At 37.1% G+C, this 21600-nt stretch overlaps 1 protein-coding gene across 1 annotated transcript in view; it reads right to left on the bottom strand.

Moving 5' to 3' along the window:
- The window catches only part of LOC306856026 (netrin receptor UNC5D-like), a gene marked incomplete at its 5' end in the record, with an annotated part of 279601 nt that overhangs the window by 85762 nt on the left and 172239 nt on the right, over positions 1–21600 (bottom strand). The window contains one exon of the mRNA XM_079394991.1: positions 1483–1683. Within this exon, the coding sequence (XP_079251117.1) occupies positions 1483–1683 (201 nt within the window). The remainder of the gene's footprint in view (positions 1–1482; positions 1684–21600) is intronic.

The following is a 21600-nucleotide window of genomic DNA, read 5'->3' as shown; positions in this document are numbered from 1 at the left end:
TTGTTTGCAAACACACTTTCACCCATACAGATCAGTAATTGGTTTCAGAACAGATTCTGTTTGCTTTTCTCATGAGGCAAAAAATCAAAAGCATTTACTCTGCTTACTGACTATGCTGGTATGAATGAATGAATAACTATCCACATACATTACCATTTAAAGTTTGGGTAAAATACAGTATAAACATTAATATTGTAAATTTGATAATTTAAAATAACAGTTTTCTATTTTAGTGTTTAAAATGTAATTTGTTCCTGTGTTGGAAAAGCTTCCTGTCTTCGGTATCACATTTCTGGAAAAAATATCCTTACTAATACTATTTAAACAGATGAAAACAGCTGCTTGATATTTTCGGGGTTCTTTGACCGATAGAAAGTTCAAAAGAACAGCATTTATATAAAAAGGAAATCTTTTGTAACATTATAAATGCCTTTATTGTCATTATTGATCATTTCAGTACTTAATAAATAAATAAAATAAAAGTAAATACTAGTATAATAAAAGTATTAATGTCTTTCAAAATAAATAATTAAGTAAAAGTTCTCACCCCAAACCTTTCAACAGTAGCATATTTCTGGTCTCATTCATAACTATCCTTTCAATTAATGTAGGCACATTGACTGGAGCACCTCACATCAAGTGTGAAATATCCACAGATACTTTAAACTCTCCACCAGAAGTGAATAACTTCCGGTCTATCGTCTGGCATAAGCAGCTTGAGGATTCCGTCCTCACTAGCAGTCTATTTTAAAGCTTTCAATACAGGTAGCATTCAAAATCCATCAATTTTTCAGCTGCTAACAGTTGTCCCTTTTATCAATAACAGATAAAGATGAAAGAAATAAGTACAAAAGGTAAAAACATGCCTGAAATGAGTCAGGCTGCTTTTCAAACCTTTTGGAATATAAAGCAGCAATTCACGCCTGGGTCAAGTACTGATCCGGGGTGGGGGGGGGGGGGGGGGGGGGGGGGGGTGTTATTTCACTAGGTTGCATCACTAGATCAGTCCTCTCAGCTGTCAGAATCTGCACCAGCAAACACTAAATGCAACAATCAGGCTCTTACAGATAGCACACTATGTTTGATGGAGAGTGAACTGAAAGATGAAAGCTGCGAGAAGTTGAGCCGAAGGTCTGCTGCTGTAGAATTTGACATTCTGGACACCACTCTCCCATCAGACACTGCTGGATGTTTGTATTTGACAGACAGAAACAGATAGAAGGTGCATTAAGGGAACAGTTCACCCAAAAATGAAAATTTATTCAAAATGTACTCACCCTTAGACCATCCAAGATGTAGTTTGTTTCTTCATCAGAACAGATTTGGAGAAATTTAGCATTGCATCTTTTGCTCACCAATAGTTCCTCTGAACAAACAAACTCATCTACATCTTGGATGGCCTGAGGGTGAGTAAATTTCAGCAAATTTTCATTTTTGGGTGAACTACTACTTTAAACAGAAGGACAGCACATGCATATTTACCCGTTCCTAGTTCAGTGTGCTCCAAGGAAGTGTGTTGGTTCTGATGGACCCACTCTCCGTTGCATTTAAAGAAGATCTGGAGGGCTGGCCGCGCACGACAACGCAGCTTGATGGGGTTGCTTTTGACAATGTATGCATCATCGGGCTCCTGCAGGAAGTGAGGCAGTGTTCCAGACATCGCTGAGAGACCATCACGTGACCCTGCAACAGAAATTCAGGAGTTATACGTCAGCTCTAGAAGAAAAGTCGCTGTTTCATTCAGCATGAAGCAAAAACGTCTAACCGGCCAAATCCGCTCGACTGACAGCTACCTATCTGCGAGTTCCTATAATCAGACAAATCAGCTAGGGCTCCCTGACAGCAAGCTTACTCAGTTCTTTAACTGGCCTGTCAATCACTTTCAAAAGCACTCTCAGGTAGGATGACGTTTTCAAACTAGCACCATATGAGCCGGTGACACGAAAGATAAAGTGAAAACTGCCCTAACGCAGCTGAAGGTGGATGCAGATGATTTCAGCACCATGGACAGCAGCCAGTAGACACTCAACAGCACAAGCATTTTCAGGACCATGGACAGCTCCTCTGGGCTTTGTGGCTTCACATTAAATCAGACGTTATATGCAGGTGTTTACTCTGTTCCAAAATCCAGTGAGCGGCTAATGGAGGCAGCATTTTAAGGCAAAGCATTACGCTTGCCAACACAAAGGCTGTTCCAAAAGGTGGGTAGCTTAATTACTCTGCCTCTGAAAATACATTATTTTAGACTGTCCAAAGGCAGCACCACATGTGTACATTCATCTCACATTCACTGTAATGATGTCAGTTGAAATATAAACTGAAGATGGAGGAATGATGTAATAAATACATTGAATATAAATACTCTTCGCAAACTCTAGGATGACAGTGTAGGTTCATTTAAAAAGTAACACATTTCTGATTTGTGTTGATGAGGGAGTACTTATAGCCTGTGGATAAGGCTGTGTATAAGACAAAAAAGGTCGGAAAACGATTTGAAGCAGGCACATAGTAATATGGAGGCACTGTGCAAAGTCACAGTTGTGCTTATGGGTATTTTTTCAGCCACTATACGGTAATTATACCTGAGTTAATCCACAAAAGGCACATTTGCTTTATGACAGTTGAGTCAGGATCTGTGAGTATTTGCTAGAGCTGGACTAGACAGATTTTATGGAATCCTGAGTAAAGCTTATCTCATATCTATTTGATATGCAAAAAGAAAAAGACTATTAGTCATATCAGGGCCATTAAATAATATTAAAGTTTTTTTTTATTTAAACGATGTACTACGTATTAGGAAATTAGTTAATTAATTTATTAATGATTATTTAAAATGTAAAAATTATTTAAATTAATTCAAATTAACTAAATGATTATTAACTGTATTATTTGTTGTTAGTTCATGTTAACTAATGTAGTCAGCTAAGGTTAACACATGGAACCTTATTGTAAAGTGTTAGCAATATATATGTATATATTTTTTAATTTCACATCTTTACATAATTCATGATCGTGCTAAAATGAAACTAAAATTTTATATAAAACAACCAAAGCATACTGTAACAAACACAAAAATAAATGTCTTGAAGTGTTTCTCTTCTCTCATAAAATTTTCTCCGCTGTATCTGTCAGATAAAGTGTCAAAAGCCCAAAAATAAAATAAAAGTACTGTAAATCTATAATAAACTAGCTATTAAAAAACGGAAAACTGTTCTGACATACCCCATGAAATTGACCACATACGGGTGTGAAATTCTATTTCACACAGGGATATTTGGAGGAAGATTTAGGGTCTAAAAGTGTCTTGTGGATAAAAGAGCCACACAAGAGTGACAGGAGCTGAAATATCCACAGTGATTCAAAGCACACAGTGATTTAAAGCACTCCTCTCCCTCACTCTTCATGTTTCTCTCGTGCTCACTCTCCATTTCTCTTTCTGTCCCTATATTTGTGTACACACACACACACACACACACACACACACACACACACACACACACACACTCCCTCTCTAATAAAACTGTCACAGATGTAATTGGATGGGATATTTTGGAAACGATTTCCCCTGACTGAAATCTTAAGCATAATAGAGATTTCTGTTGACTTGTAATCATTCCTCGGGAAACTTTATGTGTGTGTGTGTGTGCACAGGTGCGTTATCCTCTGGCAAACACACCTGATTCATCCTGATTAGAATGAGTAGAGAAATGCCTGCATGTGCCGCTCACACTGAGAAAATCATAGCCCTCGCTCCGCCCCTCCTTCTCTCACTGTCTCTCTCACACCAGAGGACAATTTTATCATTCAAGTGTTTCTTTCATAGCTCAGTAAACTTTAAGTCAACATGCACTTTCCTAATATACATTCCTAATATGTTATTTCCTTAAAGAATTGTACTTCAGTAATCTTTCAGCAAAATGTTTCACCACTAAAATGACATTTCCTTTAGATTAATAATGTTGACCAAAAGTCAAATAACTACTTAAACATCCTGACGCTGCCTTTATCACCGCGGGAGACTTTAACAAAGCTAACCTCAGGCAGGTCATGCCTAACTTTTATCAACATGTATCCTGTCCAACTAGAGGACCGTGCTACACTCAGTTCAAGAATGCCTACAAAGCCCGCTCACTACCGGCTTTTGGCAAATCGGACCATGCCGCCATTTTCCTAACACCGGAATATAAACAAAGGCTCGTTCAGGAACCTCCGGTGCAGAGAGTAGTGACGCGCTGGTCCTCCCACTCAGAGGCTATGCTGCAGATGATGACGTTGACTGGGACATGTTCCGGGCGAGTTCTTCTGACGTCAGCGAGTTCACGGATGTAGCATTGAGCTTTGTAAACACGCTAACGGAGCAAGCTACAGAAACAATAACTATAAGGACATTCTCCAACCAGAAACCGTGGGTGGACAGAACAATCCGTGCTGCGGTTAACACACGCACTGCCGCTTACAATGAGGCTCTTCTGACCGGGAATATGAGCGAGTACAAAGCATCGTGCTATGCTCTCCGACGCGCAGTAAGAGCCGCCAAACACCAATACAAAGAGAGAATTTAGTCTCATTTCCAGCTCAATGACTCTCGACGCATGTGGCAGGGACTGAGGACCATCTGTGCCTTTGGAAACAAATCCTCCGCGGAGGTGAGAGCAGATCCATTGCTAGCTGACGAGTTAAACATCTTCTACGGCCGCTTCGATTGCAACGGCGGCGCCGCGTCTCTGCCGACCAGCGTGTCAGGAAGCAGCATGCAGAGCAGCGATGATCCTGTAATCACCGTGTCGGAGGATGAGGTTTGGAGGGCGCTAAAGAAAGTGAACGTCAGGAAAGCAGCCGGACCTGATGGGATAACCGGCCGTGTTCTGCGGTCCTGCGCCGATCAGCTTGCTGTTCACGTCTATCTTTAATGAGTCCCTTGCTACCTCCGTGGTTCCCACCTCATTCAAAAAATCTGTCATTATCCCTGTGCCTAAGAACAATAAACCCTCTTGTCTGAATGACTATCGCCCAGTTGCCCTCACATCTATAGTCATGAAGGTTTTTGAGAGACATGTAAAGAGCCACATCTGCTCCTCCATACCTGATACTTTGGATCCTCTTCAGTTTGCCTATCGCCCAAACAGATCCACTGACGATTCCATCTATCACGTCCTCCACTCTTCCCTTACACACTTGGACAGCAAGAATGGGAATTATGTAAGGCTGCTATTCATTGACTATAGCTCAGCTTTCAACACTATAGTCCCCATCAAGCTGGCCTCTAAACTCACAGACCTCGGCCTAAACTCCTGTGACTGGATGAGTGGTAAAAGTTGGCCAGTTCACCTCAAACTCCATCACCCTGAACGTAGGAGCCCTACAGGGCTGTGTCCTGAGTCCCCTGCTCTACTCTCTCTACACACATGACTGTGTGTCCTCTCACAGCTCCACATCTATTGTCAAATTTGCTGATGATACTGTGGTTCTGGGCCTCATCTCCAACAACGATGAGACCGCATACTTGGATGAGGTAGAGAGACTCACATCATGGTGCCAGGACAACTGTCTCTCTCTGAATGTGAGCAAAACTAAAGAGCTGATCATGGACTTTAGGAAGAGACAGCAGCAGCCCTCTTCTCAACAGCCCACTCCTCTTATGATCAGTGGGACCCCTGTGGAGAGGGTGAGTAACTTCAAGTACCTCGGTGTAAACATCTCCGAGAACCTGACTTGGACTACACTCATCCAAACACAGGTTAAGAAAGCCAGGCAAAGACTGTACCATCTGCGACAGCTGAGGAAATTCAGGGTCTCACCAGCAATCCTGAAAACTTTCTATTCAGGGACCATAGAAAGTGTATTGACTCAGTGCATCTCAGTGAAGTGAAGTGAAGTGAAGTGAAGTGACATTAAGCCAAGTATGGTGACCCATACTCGGAATTCGTGCTCTGCATTTAACCCATCCAACGTGCACACACACAGCAGTGAACACACACACACAGTGAACATACACCCGGAGCAGTGGGCAGCCATTTTATGCTGCAGCGCCCGGGGAGCAGTTGGGGGTTCGGTGCCTTGCTCAAGGGCACCTCAGTCGTGGTATTGAGGGTGGAGAGAGCGCTGGACATTCACTCCCCCCACCTACAATTCCTGCCGGCCGGAGACTCGAACCCGCAACCTTTGGATTACAAGTCCGACTCTCTAACCATTAGGCCATGACTTCCCAGTGTGGTATGGAAACAGCTCCAATCAGGACTGCAAAGCACTACAGAGAGTTGTGCGCTTAGCTGAGCGCATCTCAGGGTCTGCTCTCCCCTCTCTGCAGGACATCTACCTCAAACGCTGCAAAAGTAGAGCTGTTAAAATCATCAACGACTCAAATCACCCTGGCAACCATCTATTCACTTTGCTTCCATCTGGTAAGCACTTCCGTAGCCTGATGGCAAAGACTGAGACACTTAGGAGGAGCTTCTTCCCCCAGGCCATCAGGCTCCTAAACTCTAACTCTGTGTCCTAACATCACATGACTCCATGTAAATATCACCATATCAATAAGCTATTCATAATTTTTTCTACCTCATATTGCTGCTATTTAAATACCCTGTACAACTTTTTGCACATTCTTTTTGCACATTCCTCTTTATTACTAAGTCAGCAACATACTGACCTGCACATTTATATTTATATTTTTTATATTTTATTTTATTTTTATTATTTTTTTTTGTTTTTTCTACTTTTCTTTTTCTTAATATTTGTATACTTTATAATTGCACTGTCCTTGGAGCGGACCTGACCTACATTTCACTGCTGGTTATACTCTGTATAATTGTGTATGTGACAAATAAAAATCTTGAATCTTGAATCTTAACCTATTCTAAAATCATGTCAAAAGTTAAAGCATTATTTAATGATGGTTAATGTTTAATTCAAAACAAATTATGGCAATAACAGCAGCGGATGAAAAGTAGTAACACCCTGGGTTTTTGGCTCCACGTCTAGGTCAGAAATTGATTGTAGGCCATGTTCCAAGGTCATTCCTCATCGAAAGTAAACTCATGCAGGTCTCTACATTGTAGTATGAAATACCCATTTTTCACAATTCAATCAAGATGGAATTAATTTAAGCAATTTAAGTTTGGGGTCAGTATTTTTTCATACTTCTAATGAACAGGAATGCAGTAAATTGATAAAATATTACAGCATTTTTGTCATAAAAGATTTTCTTTTTTTCAAATAAATGCTGTTAAAAAGTTCAGCATTATATTATTTTGTTAAATAAATGTGTTAAAAGTTACATAACTACATATATATATATATATATATATATATATATATATATATATATATATATATATATATATATATATAAAATCATCTTTTTTATTTTATTTTATCATTGATCACATAAATGCAGCCATCAGTGAGAATAAGACATTTCCTTCAAATTGTCCAAAATGTTTTTTTGTTTTTTTTTTGGACTTTGTCTAATTCATTCAAGACCAAATGATTTGTAGATCACATTATTAAGATGGGCTTTGGTGAAACCTGAATATTTTACTATTTGAGTCTGTCATAAGCATCCTTTGAGATATTACTGAGATTTATTTAATAAGTATAAAATTAATATAATCATAGTAGGAAAATATAAGTATATATAAGTGGGAGAAAAATCTCTGTTTTCTCTCAATTTAATTTCAATGCTTTCTAGAAGAAATAATCGAGAAATTAAAAGGATTCCGATGGCTCTCTCTTCGTCTTCCTCCTCCATTCTTTTTTCGTTCCAGACATGCAAACAGAACACACATTATTTTCTATAAGAGAATTAATGGCACAGTGCCTTGTTTGTATCATCTTAAGCTTTGTGCTCATGGACACGATATGCTTGTTTTTAGAATGAACACTCCCACACACAGAGCACCAGGTAGGAGTGTGAACATCCATATTCACAAACACTCACAAACATATTGGACCATGCATTTCCATACTGTAATGTGTGCTAATGCTATTTTTGCACACCCACAAACAAATGAATTCACATTCACAAGCAAATACACAAATCGCAACACGTTCAAACACAAGTACACAACCAATCGCATATTTGGACTTGCACACCACACGCTTTTATCCAGCCACCATCACAGATGTTCAGGAGTGCTTGACATGATGGCAGTCTGATGAAAGGGAAAAATAGTCATCCGACTGAGCCGCAGATGAAAGGAAAGAGAGAAAGTGTTGGAGGGGAGGGAAAAAGAGTGAGAAAGAAGAAGAAAGTGTAAAATGGGAACTGGTGGAGAGAGCTACTTTAGACTTGTTGTTTAATGTTGGACGTTAAGTCAATTCTGTATGCAAAATGATTCATATAACTGCGGTTGAAGGGTGGACCATTTGTTCCTGACAGAAAATTTAGTTTATTACACTCATGCACACTCACACACAAATAAGAAACGCACACTTATCACACAAGCAAAACAATCCAACTTGCACTTCTCTTAGAATGAAAATATAGACTTGTTAAAGACCTTGTTTTGGTCCATTTAGCCAGGAAAGAAATAAAATAAACATGCATATATGGTAAGAAGTGTATTATTTTATCCCAAATTTAAAAGAAATGGACTAAAGTCCCCTGACCAAAAAAGTCATGTTACAGCTGTCGAACATTTAAGAGTCGTATATATTATAATATATAAATATTTTTTCACACAAATAAAACAATTAATAAAAATAAGATGCATTTAAATAAACGTAATACAAAAATAAATAAATAATAATAATAACAACATCAACAATTAAAATTTCAACAAAAAACAATTATTTTTATCCACACACAAAGAAGAAGTAGAAATTGAAGAAGAACAAGAAGAAAAATTCTTAAATTTACAAATATACTTTTACCACAATAATCTCAATAATAATAATAATATATATATACACTCACCTAAAGGATTATTAGGAACACCTGTTCAATTTCTCATTAATGCAATTATCTAATCAACCAATCGCATGGCAGTTGCTTCAATGCATTTAGGGGTGTGGTCCTGGTCAAGACAATCTCCTGAACTTCAAACTGAATGTCAGAATGGGAAAGAAAGGTGATTTAAGCAATTTTGAGCGTGGCATGGTTGTTGGTGCCAGACGGGCCGGTCTGAGTATTTCACAATCTGCTCAGTTACTGGGATTTTCACGAACAACCATTTCTAGGGTTTACAAAGAATGGTGTGAAAAGGGAAAAACATCCAGTATGCGGCAGTCCTGTGGGCGAAAATGCCTTGTTGATGCTAGAGGTCAGAGGAGAATGGGCCGACTGATTCAAGCTGATAGAAGAGCAACTTTGAATGAAATAACCACTCGTTACAACCGAGGTATGTAGCAAAGCATTTGTGAAGCCACAACACGCACAACCTTGAGGCGGATGGGCTACAACAGCAGAAGACCCCACCGGGTACCACTCATCTCCACTACAAATAGGAAAAAGAGGCTACAATTTGCACGAGCTCACCAAAATTGGACGGTTGAAGACTGAAAAATGTTGCCTGGTCTGATGAGTCTCGATTTCTGTTGAGACATTCAGATGGTAGAGTCAGAATTTGGCGTAAACAGAATGAGAACATGGATCCATCATGCCTTGTTACCACTGTGCAGGCTGGTGGTGGTGTAATGGTGTGGGGGATGTTTTCTTGGCACACTTTAGGCCCCTTAGTGCCAATTGGGCATCGTTTAAATGCCACGGCCTACCTGAGCATTTTTTCTGACCATGTCCATCCCTTTATGACCACCATGTACCCATCCTCTGATGGCTACTTCCAGCAGGATAATGCACCATGTCACAAAGCTCGAATCATTTTAAATTGGTTTCTTGAACATGACAATGAGTTCACTGTACTAAAATGGCCCCCACAGTCACCAGATCTCAACCCAATAGAGCATCTTTGGGATGTGGTGGAACGGGAGCTTCGTGCCCTGGATGTGCATCCCACAAATCTCCATCAACTGCAAGATGCTATCCTATCAATATGGGCCAACATTTCTAAAGAATGCTTTCAGCACCTTGTTGAATCAATGCCACATAGAATTAAGGCAGTTCTGAAGGCGAAAGGGGGTCAAACACAGTATTAGTATGGTGTTCCTAATAATCCTTTAGGTGAGTGTATATATATATATATATATATATATATATAAAACACTTGGTTGTTTTCTTTGGTAGTAACGTTATATTGTTGTGTCCAGTATAATTACTGGCCAAATGGTGAATAATTTGTATTTACAATTGAATGAAATATGTGACCCTGGACCACAAAACCAGTCATAAGGGTCAATTATTGGAAACTGAAAGCTGAATAAACAAGCTTTCCATTGATGTATGGTTACTTAGGATAGGAAAATATTTGACTGAGATACAACTATTTGAATATCTGGAATCTGAGGGTACAAAAAAAAAAAAAAAATACTGAAAACATTGTATTTAAAGCTGTCAAAAATTAAGTTATAATATATTTACAAAATATCTTCATGGAACATGATCTTTACTTAATATCCTAATGATTTTTGGCATAAAAGAAAAATCAATAATTTTGACCCATACAATGTATTTTTGGCTATTCCTGCAAATATACCCCAGTGACTTAAGACTGGTTTTGTGGTCCAGGGTCACATATAAAATTGTCTTTGGAACTTGTAGAATGTTAATTTTTGGTATATGGTTCTCTGGCGAATCAAAAGTTTTACTAAGTTCTTTATACAACAAATATGATGCAAGTCAAAATGGCTTGCCTGTGGCATCAGACTGTATGAACTGTTTTGGTTTAAAGCCTTTATTTTAAAGCATATGCTGTCATGCGTTTCAAGGAAACCTTGTAGTTGGGTTTTTTTGTGTTTGTTTCTCTCTGTGGTGGTGTTTTTGTTATGTAGTGTTAGTTCTTGATAGAACTGAATAGAACGAAAGTGACCATGACATCCTAATGCAATCACGGCTCAGAAACAATAACACAGTCTTGACTCTCTGAGGGGCTTTTGAGCTGTGTGTATGTGAGTTTGTGTGAGAAGAGAGCGAGAGAGGATGATTTCAGTGATAGAGCATATGTGTGCTTTTCAAACCTCCCTGTATCAAGCGTTCTGACAGCTATTTAATGTGTCTCCTTTGCATGAGTTGATAAAGCACCGATCTGGTCTCTTAATCCACAGTGTGACACGGCAGAAACGCCAAAATGGCCGGCCGCATCCTCTCAATCTCCCCTCTGCTGTCAGGGCCGAGTCTGTTGCCACAGAGATGATATACGAGCGGCGGGCCACCCCGGCAATAACGGCGGACGCTAGATACATCTCACGCTACGGGAGAGCAAAACAAGATGTCACTGCCACCGGCTCTGAGCAATGAGTTTATCACACACACACCTGTCTGTCACACTGAGAGGTCTACGTCGCAAAATACACACACAAAATACAAACATGCTAACCATTCTGACCTGGAAGTGATAAAGGAATCACGCTCTGATGGTTAGATTGAATCTAGTGTAGCTTTTTAAAAAGGAATAGTTCAACCAAAAATGAAAATTCTGACATGAATTACTCACCCTCATCTCATTCCAAACCCAATACCTTTGTTCATCTTTGGAACACAAATTAAGCTATTTTTTAATGAAATTCCAGAGCGTTCTGACCCTCCATATACAGATAAGATGAGAAGACAATGAAGTCATTAATTTTGTTTTCTTTGCACACAAAATCTATTCTCATAGCTTCATGACATTAAGGTTGAACCACTGATGTCACATGTATTATTTTAACGTTGTCCTTATTACCTTTCTGGGCCTTGAACGTGGTAGTTGCGTTGCTGTCTATGCAGGGTCGGAAAGCTCTCAGATTTAATCAAAAATATCTTAATTTGTGTTACGAAGATGAGCGAAGGTCTTACAGGTTTGGAACAACATGAGGGTGAGTAATTAATGACTGAATTTTCATTTTTGGGAGAACTATCCCCTTAAATTATAGCTTGCCAAATTACTGTCAAAATGTAGATTACCACATTGAAGCTTTTTAATTTCTTTAAAATTATTATTATTTATATAACACATTAGAGCTGTATTTACCAGGTTCAAAAACAATTAGAATGTCTTTTAAGGTAACAGCAACAAACTTATATACTTTTAAAATAAAATAAAATAAAATAAAATAAAATAAAATAAAATAAAATAAAATAAAATAAATGGTTATGCTGAATATATTTTAAAACAACATAAATTGGTATTGTTTTTGAAAACTACAAAACAGACTCTTTCACTAGTGGTCTCGCACTTTTGGACCACAGCTACAAAGAAAATATGAGCTTTGCACAATCCTCTGTTCTGCAAATCCTTATAGATATGGAATGACGTGGGTGAGAAAATGACAGAATTTAAATTTTTGGCTGAACTGCCCTACGAAGGCAAAAGACCTTAACTCGCTAGAGTGTGAAACTGAGAAAAATGACTTTAAAGTTTTTTTATTTGTCCAGCCAAATTAATTATAGGTAGGACTCTGGAAGAATGAATGAAAATTATCTATATTTAAAAATTGTGGGCTCAAACTAGTTTTTACCCTTATTTTGAAGTTACTGTACTCTGCTTTTACATTGTCTGCAAAAAGTGAAAAGTCTCAAAAAGGCAAAAGGCAGTAACTTCCACATTATCAATATTTGGTTGCTGATCACCATTTACAAAAATGTTACAGTAACACCTGTATAAAATCTAGTGATCATGGGCTGTCTCATATAGGCTAATGAATAGTAATGTGACTGTATTAAAAACATTTTTTTGACTGTAACAAGCATATTAAAAGTAAAACATGTGACCGTTTTGCAAACAATTTATTTGCTATGCTCAGTAACGTAAAAGAATGCTAGACATAGCATAATTGCTTTTATTTTGACTTGAATGAAATAACTTAACGAACGCCTTGTGTTTGATTAAGGTTGGAGCTAAACTCTGCAGGACACCGGCCCTCCAGGACCGAAGTTGCCTATCCCTGCCATAGACTGTAAAACAAAGTCCACACACATCCAACTAGAAGTGACAGCCTGGTGAATAATCTGCATTATAAAAAGGAAAATAAAAAAATCTTTAAAGGCTATTCACGTTTACGTATTTTGCTGCCAAGGTATCTAGTCTTTACAGTGTTTTGTTATTTGGAGCTGTTTGGTAGATCGCGATCTGTCTAATTCGTTTGTCTACACCGTAATTTAAATGTGGCAGACTGTAATGGACAGTAAAAAAAGGCTTCATTTTGACGCCCGTAACTGATGTTACGGCTCATGTTTACATGCTCATGCACTACAAATAATCCTGCACTGTTCCCCAACCAGCTGCTGACTCAAATGTCTCTCTTTGCACATGTACAGTATTTGTGAAGCATTCGTATAGTTTGTATTTTTTATCTTCTATTCTTTAGTTTGTATAGGGTAATATTTATGTGAAGCATTCGTATAGTTGTATTTTTTTATCCTTTATTTTTTTAGTTTGTATAGGGTAAATACTTATATATAGTATACTTATAGTTAAATCTGTCAGTAGGTTAGTAGTGTATAGGTTTATAGTGTTTTTTACTTCATTGTTGTATGTCTGTATTTATGTAGCACCGTGGTCCTGCGAGACACAACATTTCGTTCCACTGTATGTCCCCACATGTAGCGGAATGACAATAAAGCTCAACTTGAACTTGAACTTATACGTGCTCTGCCTTGGTTTCTCTGGGGCTTTTCGAAGTTACGGTTGAGACCACCCATTATTTTCTTGGAAAAACAACGAAATTGACTCAAGATACTTCTGCACATGATAAAGCATGTCTTGAATGTACCAAAAAAGCAATAACTAATTTTCAACCAAAATCGAAATTACGGTCTTTTGCCTTTGCACGGCAGTATACCTTGAAATGCTTCAGCTCTCCACTGTAGCATTCTTGGATTTCTGTAATTCTCTCATACTGCCTATTACAAGATTAAAGGATCTAACATGTGATTGGATAACACACACACACAGAGAGAGAGAGAGAGAGAGAGAGAGAGAGAAGGGAGAGATGTGGGAGATGGAGATTTAGGTAATAGAGTGTGGAAGCAAAACAATAGATTGGTGGAAAATTACAGAATAAAAAAACAAAACAAAGAGTTAATGTGATTGGGCTCCGGATTACTGCTGATGGGAAAATAAAGACAAAAACAAATCGCATGTATCCTTTGAGGTAAAAGAACCGAGAGCAATGCAAACTACTGTAATCAAGACATTTATAATTCATTTTACCCCAAAATTCTGTGTTCTATGTACAGCCTTTTTACAACTTTTAATTGTTTTTGAAAGAAGTCTCTTATGCTCACCAATGCTGCATTTATTTGATAAATATTGTGAACTGTTATTAAAATTTAAAGTAACTGTTTTCTAGTGCAAAATTTATTTTTTTCCCCTTTGATGGAAAAGCTGAATTTTCAGAAACTACTACTTCTGTTTCACAAGATCCTTCAGAATCCATTCTTATACATTATGCTGATTTGGTGCTTAAGAAACTCATATTATCAAAGTTGAAAACAGTTGTGCTGCTTAATATTTATGTCAGATACTTTTTCTGAATTATTTGATGAATAGAAAGTTCAAAAGAACAGCATGTATTTAAAAAAATAAATCTTTTGTAACATTGATCAGAAGTGACAGCAAAGATATTTGCAATTGATTGTGTCCTCGAAAAAAGATCAGAAAAGATCTTACAGACCTCAAACTTTTAAATTGTAATGTATTTTTATGCCTATTAGAATATCACAGAATTTCTCTTGATGTGTCTGTATTAAAGTCAATGAGCTGAGTCTCTTGTAAATGACACAAATAGCTGTGTATATGTAGAGTGTTCCAAATGAGTCATTTACAGTATGAAGTTCATTTAATATGCAGCTAGGACTGTTCACTAGATTTAGAAACAGAGAGAGAGAGGGAGAGATACTGCAGTCTCTAAAGCCGATCATAAATATCATGACTAAGAATAAAACAGCTGCTAGTACATAAATTTACAAAGCAGAACTGTAATTACAGAACTGCTCAAAATTCAAATGCAGGGCCACAGTCATCAGCTAATTAGTACAAACAAAACATTCTTAAGTAACATTGACATTTCAGAAAAGGCTAGGAAGTGTCGCTTTTGTGTGTGTACTTCCATCGGTTTTAATATAATTAGAGAGAGTTTTGTAAGGGCCGACTCAGATGGTAGAATTAACACAAAGTTATGTTGAGTTTCAGTCACTTCTGATGTTGTCCCTAGTGATGCAGCTTAAATACTGTCACAAACTCTTAATGGACAATCAAGGAAGAGTGATTATTAATATGACATAATTTAATTACAAAATATGTTTGATGGTTACATCAAATGGTGGAGCGAAACCACAAAAAACTTCTGAGCACATAAAAGTTTGCTAGGATGATGGTTCAAGGAACTTGAGAAATACACAGTAGATACCTCCTATCATTCTCAGAGCACTTCAGATGGTATGAAATTCCTTTGAAAGGATTCTTGGATGTGTGGAAGAGATTTAGCGAACAGACAGTGAGGGTCCTTCCGGAGTGCTCGAGATCGAAGACTTTCTCTTTTTTTTTTTCATTCGTCTCCAAAGAGCTTCACACTAAGTGATATTACTGAGAGTCGCTTCTTTTTCTAATCGCAGTCCCACGGGATCAAAGTTCCCGGGAAGCCCCAGAGCTCTGTTCATATATCTCTCTTTTCCTTTGAAAAAGAGAGCGAATCATTGCATTAGTTGTAATACTTGTTCTAGGCATGCAAAAAGCATCAGAAAAGAATAGCAGCCATCACCATGAAATATGTAAAACAAGTATATAAAAAGTACTCATGTAGGCAAGTACTCACACTAGGGATTACTCACAATAGACTTCAATTACACTAAATGCTACATTTGACTTTAATGCGCAAGAAAATTGAAAATTGAAGGACAAACTGTTCAATATGTCAAACTGTTGTGCAGTTTGTTTCTGTGTAAATCTGTTCATAAAAGTATTCTTATGTAAACCACTGCATTCAATGCAATACAACAAATACACAAATAGTCTACGAATGATTTATGCCACAATGAATGTTATTTATCAGGCTACTTCTTTCTCTTAGTATTACTTATGCTTGAATTAAACATGCAGTCATTCGTCAATACGGAGTACTAAACATGTTAAAAGACAATAGGGTGAAGAGGAAAATGTTTTAGAGGAAACAAAGTTTGTTCAAATTGCCAAAATTGCACATGATAACTTTTTAAGTGGTAAGTCCACTTGTTTGTTCTGTAATCTTCTAAACTATGGTAAAAGCCTAAAAGGCATTGAAAATCAGAAACCAAGCTTTTAAGCCAGACAAAAGCCAGAGTGCTGTGGAAAGTTTCATTCACTTCACTTAAAGCTGCAGCATGCAATTTATTCAATGTCAAAATACTTTCTCCAATGCATTACATTACAAAAATGCATTTGGCAGCGCATACAATGTTCAAATACATTTTTCCAGTATGCATTTTTATTATTTTTTTTTACCTGGGAATCAAATCCATAACATGGGCGACACCCTGGCATGTATGACACAGCAACATTGATTCAAACAATGCAGTTTGGGATCAGGAACATTTAAAAAAAAAGAAATTAATACTATCATTCGGCAAGTCTGCATTGAATTGATCAAAAGTGACAAAGACTTCAACATTGTAAAGCTTTCTATTTCATACAACTGCTGTTCTTTTGAACTTTCTATTCATCAAAGAATCTTTACAGAATACAGAGTGGACAACTGCCCACTGCATCATGTGAGACAGATCTTCTCTTCTTTTTGTTCAAATATCGATGTTCTACACAGTACATATTGTGAACATACATGTTTACTGTACATACAGATAAACACCAGCAGTTATTCAGCCAGTCCATCTCTAAGAACCAACAAAGCACAACAAGAGCATAAATGAAGTAAGACTGAAAAGAAATGTGGATGGTGATCTAAGGAAAGATAAGAAGATATGGAAAGAAGAGCAGAGCAAAGACAAGACTAAGTGAGATGACAGAAGGGGACTGGAGAAGCCAAGAGAAGAAAACAAAGCAAAGCTAAGAATTGAGAAAACCTGAGAGATGTCAAAAAAGTGAAGAGAAGTCACAAACGAGTGACAAAAAGAGATACAAAAGACATGAGAAGAGAAGAGAAGAGAAGAGAAGAGAAGAGAAGAGAAGAGAAGAGAAGAGAAGAGAAGAGAAGAGAAGAGAAGAGAAGAGAAGAGAAGAGAAGGAACTATGAACAACTGAAAGTCTTTTCTGTGGTCTTGATGAGCATGACAGACACATTAATCATGAATCACACTGAGCAGTGAAACACTGGAGAAATGGAGGGAGGAAAAGGAGAAGACAGAGAGATGGCTGCTTCCCACACTCCGTCTCCAAACCTACATCTCTAGAAGCGTTTCCACGCAGAGCTGCTTTTAAGGGGTATATAGAGTTCAGACAACACCAGCATGAGTGTTCAACCGAAATCAATCGCTTGGAAAGAGATTTCAAGAAAGCACTTTTACCATAAACCCACCCAAAATAACATCTTACGTCTCCACAGCATCAGTAAAAATTAATGAGCTTCATAAGTTATAAATAGACGGCTGATTCCTCGTTTCGAAAACGCTTTATATCAAGAAGCAAGCAGCAAGAATCTGCAACGAGAATCTAAACCGCACGTTAACCTCAACTGTCCACCTGTCCCAGGATGTCCTTTGCACGGTCCAAATCTACCGAAAAAGGAGCGACCCTTCATCCTTTCGTTTTCTTTACACAAAACTCACTCTGACATGCTAGTTTTATGGAGTCTGGTGGGGAGTCTCATTCTGTCAGTCAGCATAATTAGCCTCTCCTCTCTCACTCAGACGCTGATCAGAGCCGAACATGGAGACAGGTGAAGGAAACTCAGCAGGAGAGAAGGAGGAGGATGATGAGAAGAAGCAAAAGAGGGTGAGAGAAGAAGAAAGAGTATAAAGAGAGAGATTGATCCGAAGCCCTACCGTGAGCCACAACAGGGGGCATTACGGCTCGAGAGGAGAGTGTGAATGTACGGGGCTCTTACAAATACACTGATGATGTCTCTACACCATCTGTTCAATTATGCCACATGATATAAAAGAATCACAGGAGAATCGTGACCAAAAGGCTATTGTAGACGAGTCTCCTCAGGAACCTGGAGAACTGGGTACTGAAAGGCTGTTTTTGCTAAATGAATGTCAGATTCCAGATTCTTTTGCTCTCAAGGGAAGTCCCTTTGAGTGCGTCCTGTGGCAAACATCTGTTTGAATCATGAAGATGCTGCATTCAGTCTTCTGGATGTCTTAGATCCCTAGCCAAATCCCTATCTCCCTGTCTCACTCGTTCTCTCAGAAAAGAAAGAAAATCAGCCAGGGAAAACACATTTCAGGTGCTTAGTTAAAAGTGAATTGTGGGATTTCTGCACTATGAAATGAAAAATAACTTGATTTTATGTTCACACCTTTGGCTATACGTAGTTTACATCACAAGCTTATTTTGGACAAGACACACTCATTTAGACAAGAAGAGCCGTGTGATTGAAATGTAAAGCATTCAATCACAGTTTGCTTTGTTCATCGTGCCATTCATGACCACTTAAGTAATAGTGTGACAACCTCAAACAAAACCATTATTGTTAAAAAGAAAAACTAAAACAAAAGCTTTATGAAGATATTTTAATTAACTGAAATAAAAAAGCAACTGGGAAAAGCTGAATGTAAACAATTTTTGTCTTTCATGACTCCAGAACTAAGCAAAATACTAACCACAATGTAGTTTTGATACATTAAATATTATAAAAATGACAAAATCAATGCTGTTAAACATTTTTAAATAACATCAGTTAGCATGGTAACTTTGGCGGACATACTAACACTAAAATAAAAATTAAACAAAATGGGGTAACACTTTATTTCGATAGTCCACTTTAGACATTCTACTAACAGTAAGTAACTTTGCAACTACATGTCAACTAGCAGTCATTAGAGTATTAGTAGACTGTCTGTTTAATATGTTCTAACACTTTATTTTGATGGGTCCACAACACACAACATACTATGAGAAACTTTGCAAGTATGTGTAAACTTATTCCTCTAACCCTAAACCAACCCTAATTAGAGTTAATAGACATGTAGTTGCAAATTAATGAGAATTAGCTGACATGTAGTTACTAAGTTACTTATAGTTAGTAGAATGTCTAAAGTGGAATCCTGAAATAAAGTGTAACCCAAAATGGAACTAAAAACATTAGTAAAATGATGAGTAGAAAAAGTAAAAAATATACTGACAAAAAAATAAAAAAAATAAAAAAATAACCCTGAATCTCACAAACCTTGCAAATGTTTTATCAATGTTTACCAATGGTTTCCATAAAGGTTTCCCAAAAAAGTATTAGGAAACAGTTATTCAGATGTAGGTTTCAATGCTTGGTAAAACATAGAAGAAATCAGCATTTTTATGGAAGGGAATGCTGATACATTTAAAAACACTTAAATCTAAATTGATCAATGTGTAACTTAAGAAACCACTCTGCATATTCTCAATATATAATCTGCAGGTATGTTTTTTTGCCATAATAGATCCATAATTACTGTTATTTTGAAAACAATATGTAAGCCAACTCCATTCACTCTCCCCTTTCAATCTCTCAATTCATTCATTACAAAAACTCTTATCATCCATCAGGCAGAAAGGCTTGTAATTACAGCCTTTAAGTAAGTGGGAATCAGTTCTCCCTCTTTTTCTCTCAATCTCTCTCTGCTTACTCTGCTTGAACCAAATGGAGCCAATGTAAAGCGTATCTCCTCTCCTAGTCTCTCGATTGCATAGCATTATTAAATGAACCTCAGAATATATTACAATCTCTCTTTCCAGTGCTCGGACAGTTTTAGGAGCAGAACAGATGAAATATACCTTAAATGTTGTCATTTTGTCATTTCATTAAAAATCTGGCAGAGAGGAACTGAGTTCCATAAAAAAGTTAATATCCCTCAAAAAGAACGAAAGCGGATCGTTCTGGTGAATTTATTAATATCATTATTCTCCTGTCAGTGCGCATATGTGGCATATGGAAAAATGTCACTCATAAAACTTGCACCTCTTACCTTTTTTTTTTTTGCCCAGAATCCATCACAGCCTGAGATAATCATTATAGCAAGGTGAGACAGAGCTTTTAACGACTTTACAAAACAGAGAAATCACTAGCGGACACCCCTCTATAATGGAAGGTCGGTGTCTTCTGAGTACAGTTAAGGAAGTTACACCATGACGTGCAAACTGCTAAAACTGTAAAAGACTGACACACAATCTACGCGATGCCGGTACTGAGATACAGGAACATCAATCAAACAATTTGCCCTGCCATGATTACAACCAGGGAAGGAGCATCACAAATGTCTCTTTAGACAGGAATTCATTTCAAATGTCTTTTTATTTTACATTTGCTATATGTCTCGTATAATGTCATTCTGGAAGAGTAACAGTAGCAAATGCAAACCCATTTAAATTAATTTACATGTCAATATCCCTCCCTGTCTAAAAGGAATTTGAATACAACCATCCAATAATACAAAATTATCTATAACCTATTAGATAAAATGGCTGTTTCATACTGTATATATACAGAGCTGGGTAGTAACTGATTACATGTAATCTGGATTATGTAATCAGATTTTAAAAAATGATGTACTTGTAATTTGTTTAAATAACATTTTAAAATACTAGTAATCAGACTACAGTTATTTTTTTTTATTGATTACATTTCTCTTTTTCAGAAAACATTTCTCTTTTTTTTTAAATTTTTACTTCTAAAACAGCCTAACCTCAGAAAGGCTTCTGGCTTTGTGAGCATTCAAACAAAGACCAGTCACCAGGTGGCTACACAGCATTTGACCACTGGATTTACAAAAATCATTTCAGGTTTAAAAAGTGTTTCAACTTCTGATTAACACATTAATTGTTATTTGAATTATCACTCAGTGGGTAATTTAACCATGTATTAGTATGTCTTTGGAAGGCTATTGTCTTTCCAACACATTAAAATCCACAAATTGACATTATTTATTATTTACAATTAATTCAGGGATTCCCAAACTTGTTTGCCATCTGAACCTCTTTCACCTTATAGATATATTTAAAGTACCCTTGAGATTTTAAAATAAATATTTTGATGATTAAGTATCACATTTGTATGTCAACGGTTTTCTGACTTTGGTCACATGACATGCAGGTAAACCAATAGAATATTTTTTTTTTTTAATAAGTATTTTATTTTGATTGATTTTATTTTAAAGTGATTTATTTTAATTTTTACATTATGATTTAATTATTTATTAACTTTTCATTAAACTCATGAACCCTCTTGCAGTTCCATCATGAAACTCAGTTTTAAGAAACCTTGATGTAATGTAATGTTTAATGTACTTAATGTTGTTAATAACAACACATGTATTACATTTTCTTTCTCTTAGTATTTTTATGTCAATATGCAACAAGATAAGCAAACGAGTTTGGTCAAAAGTAATCAAAAAGTAATCTGATTGTATTACCTAAAATGTGTAATGTAATGAATTTCATT

The sequence above is a fragment of the Barbus barbus genome (assembly GCF_936440315.1).
Source record: "Barbus barbus genome assembly, chromosome: 36".
NCBI classification, from domain to species: Eukaryota; Metazoa; Chordata; class Actinopteri; order Cypriniformes; family Cyprinidae; genus Barbus; species Barbus barbus.
This window is presented reverse-complemented; position numbering and strand designations above follow the sequence as displayed.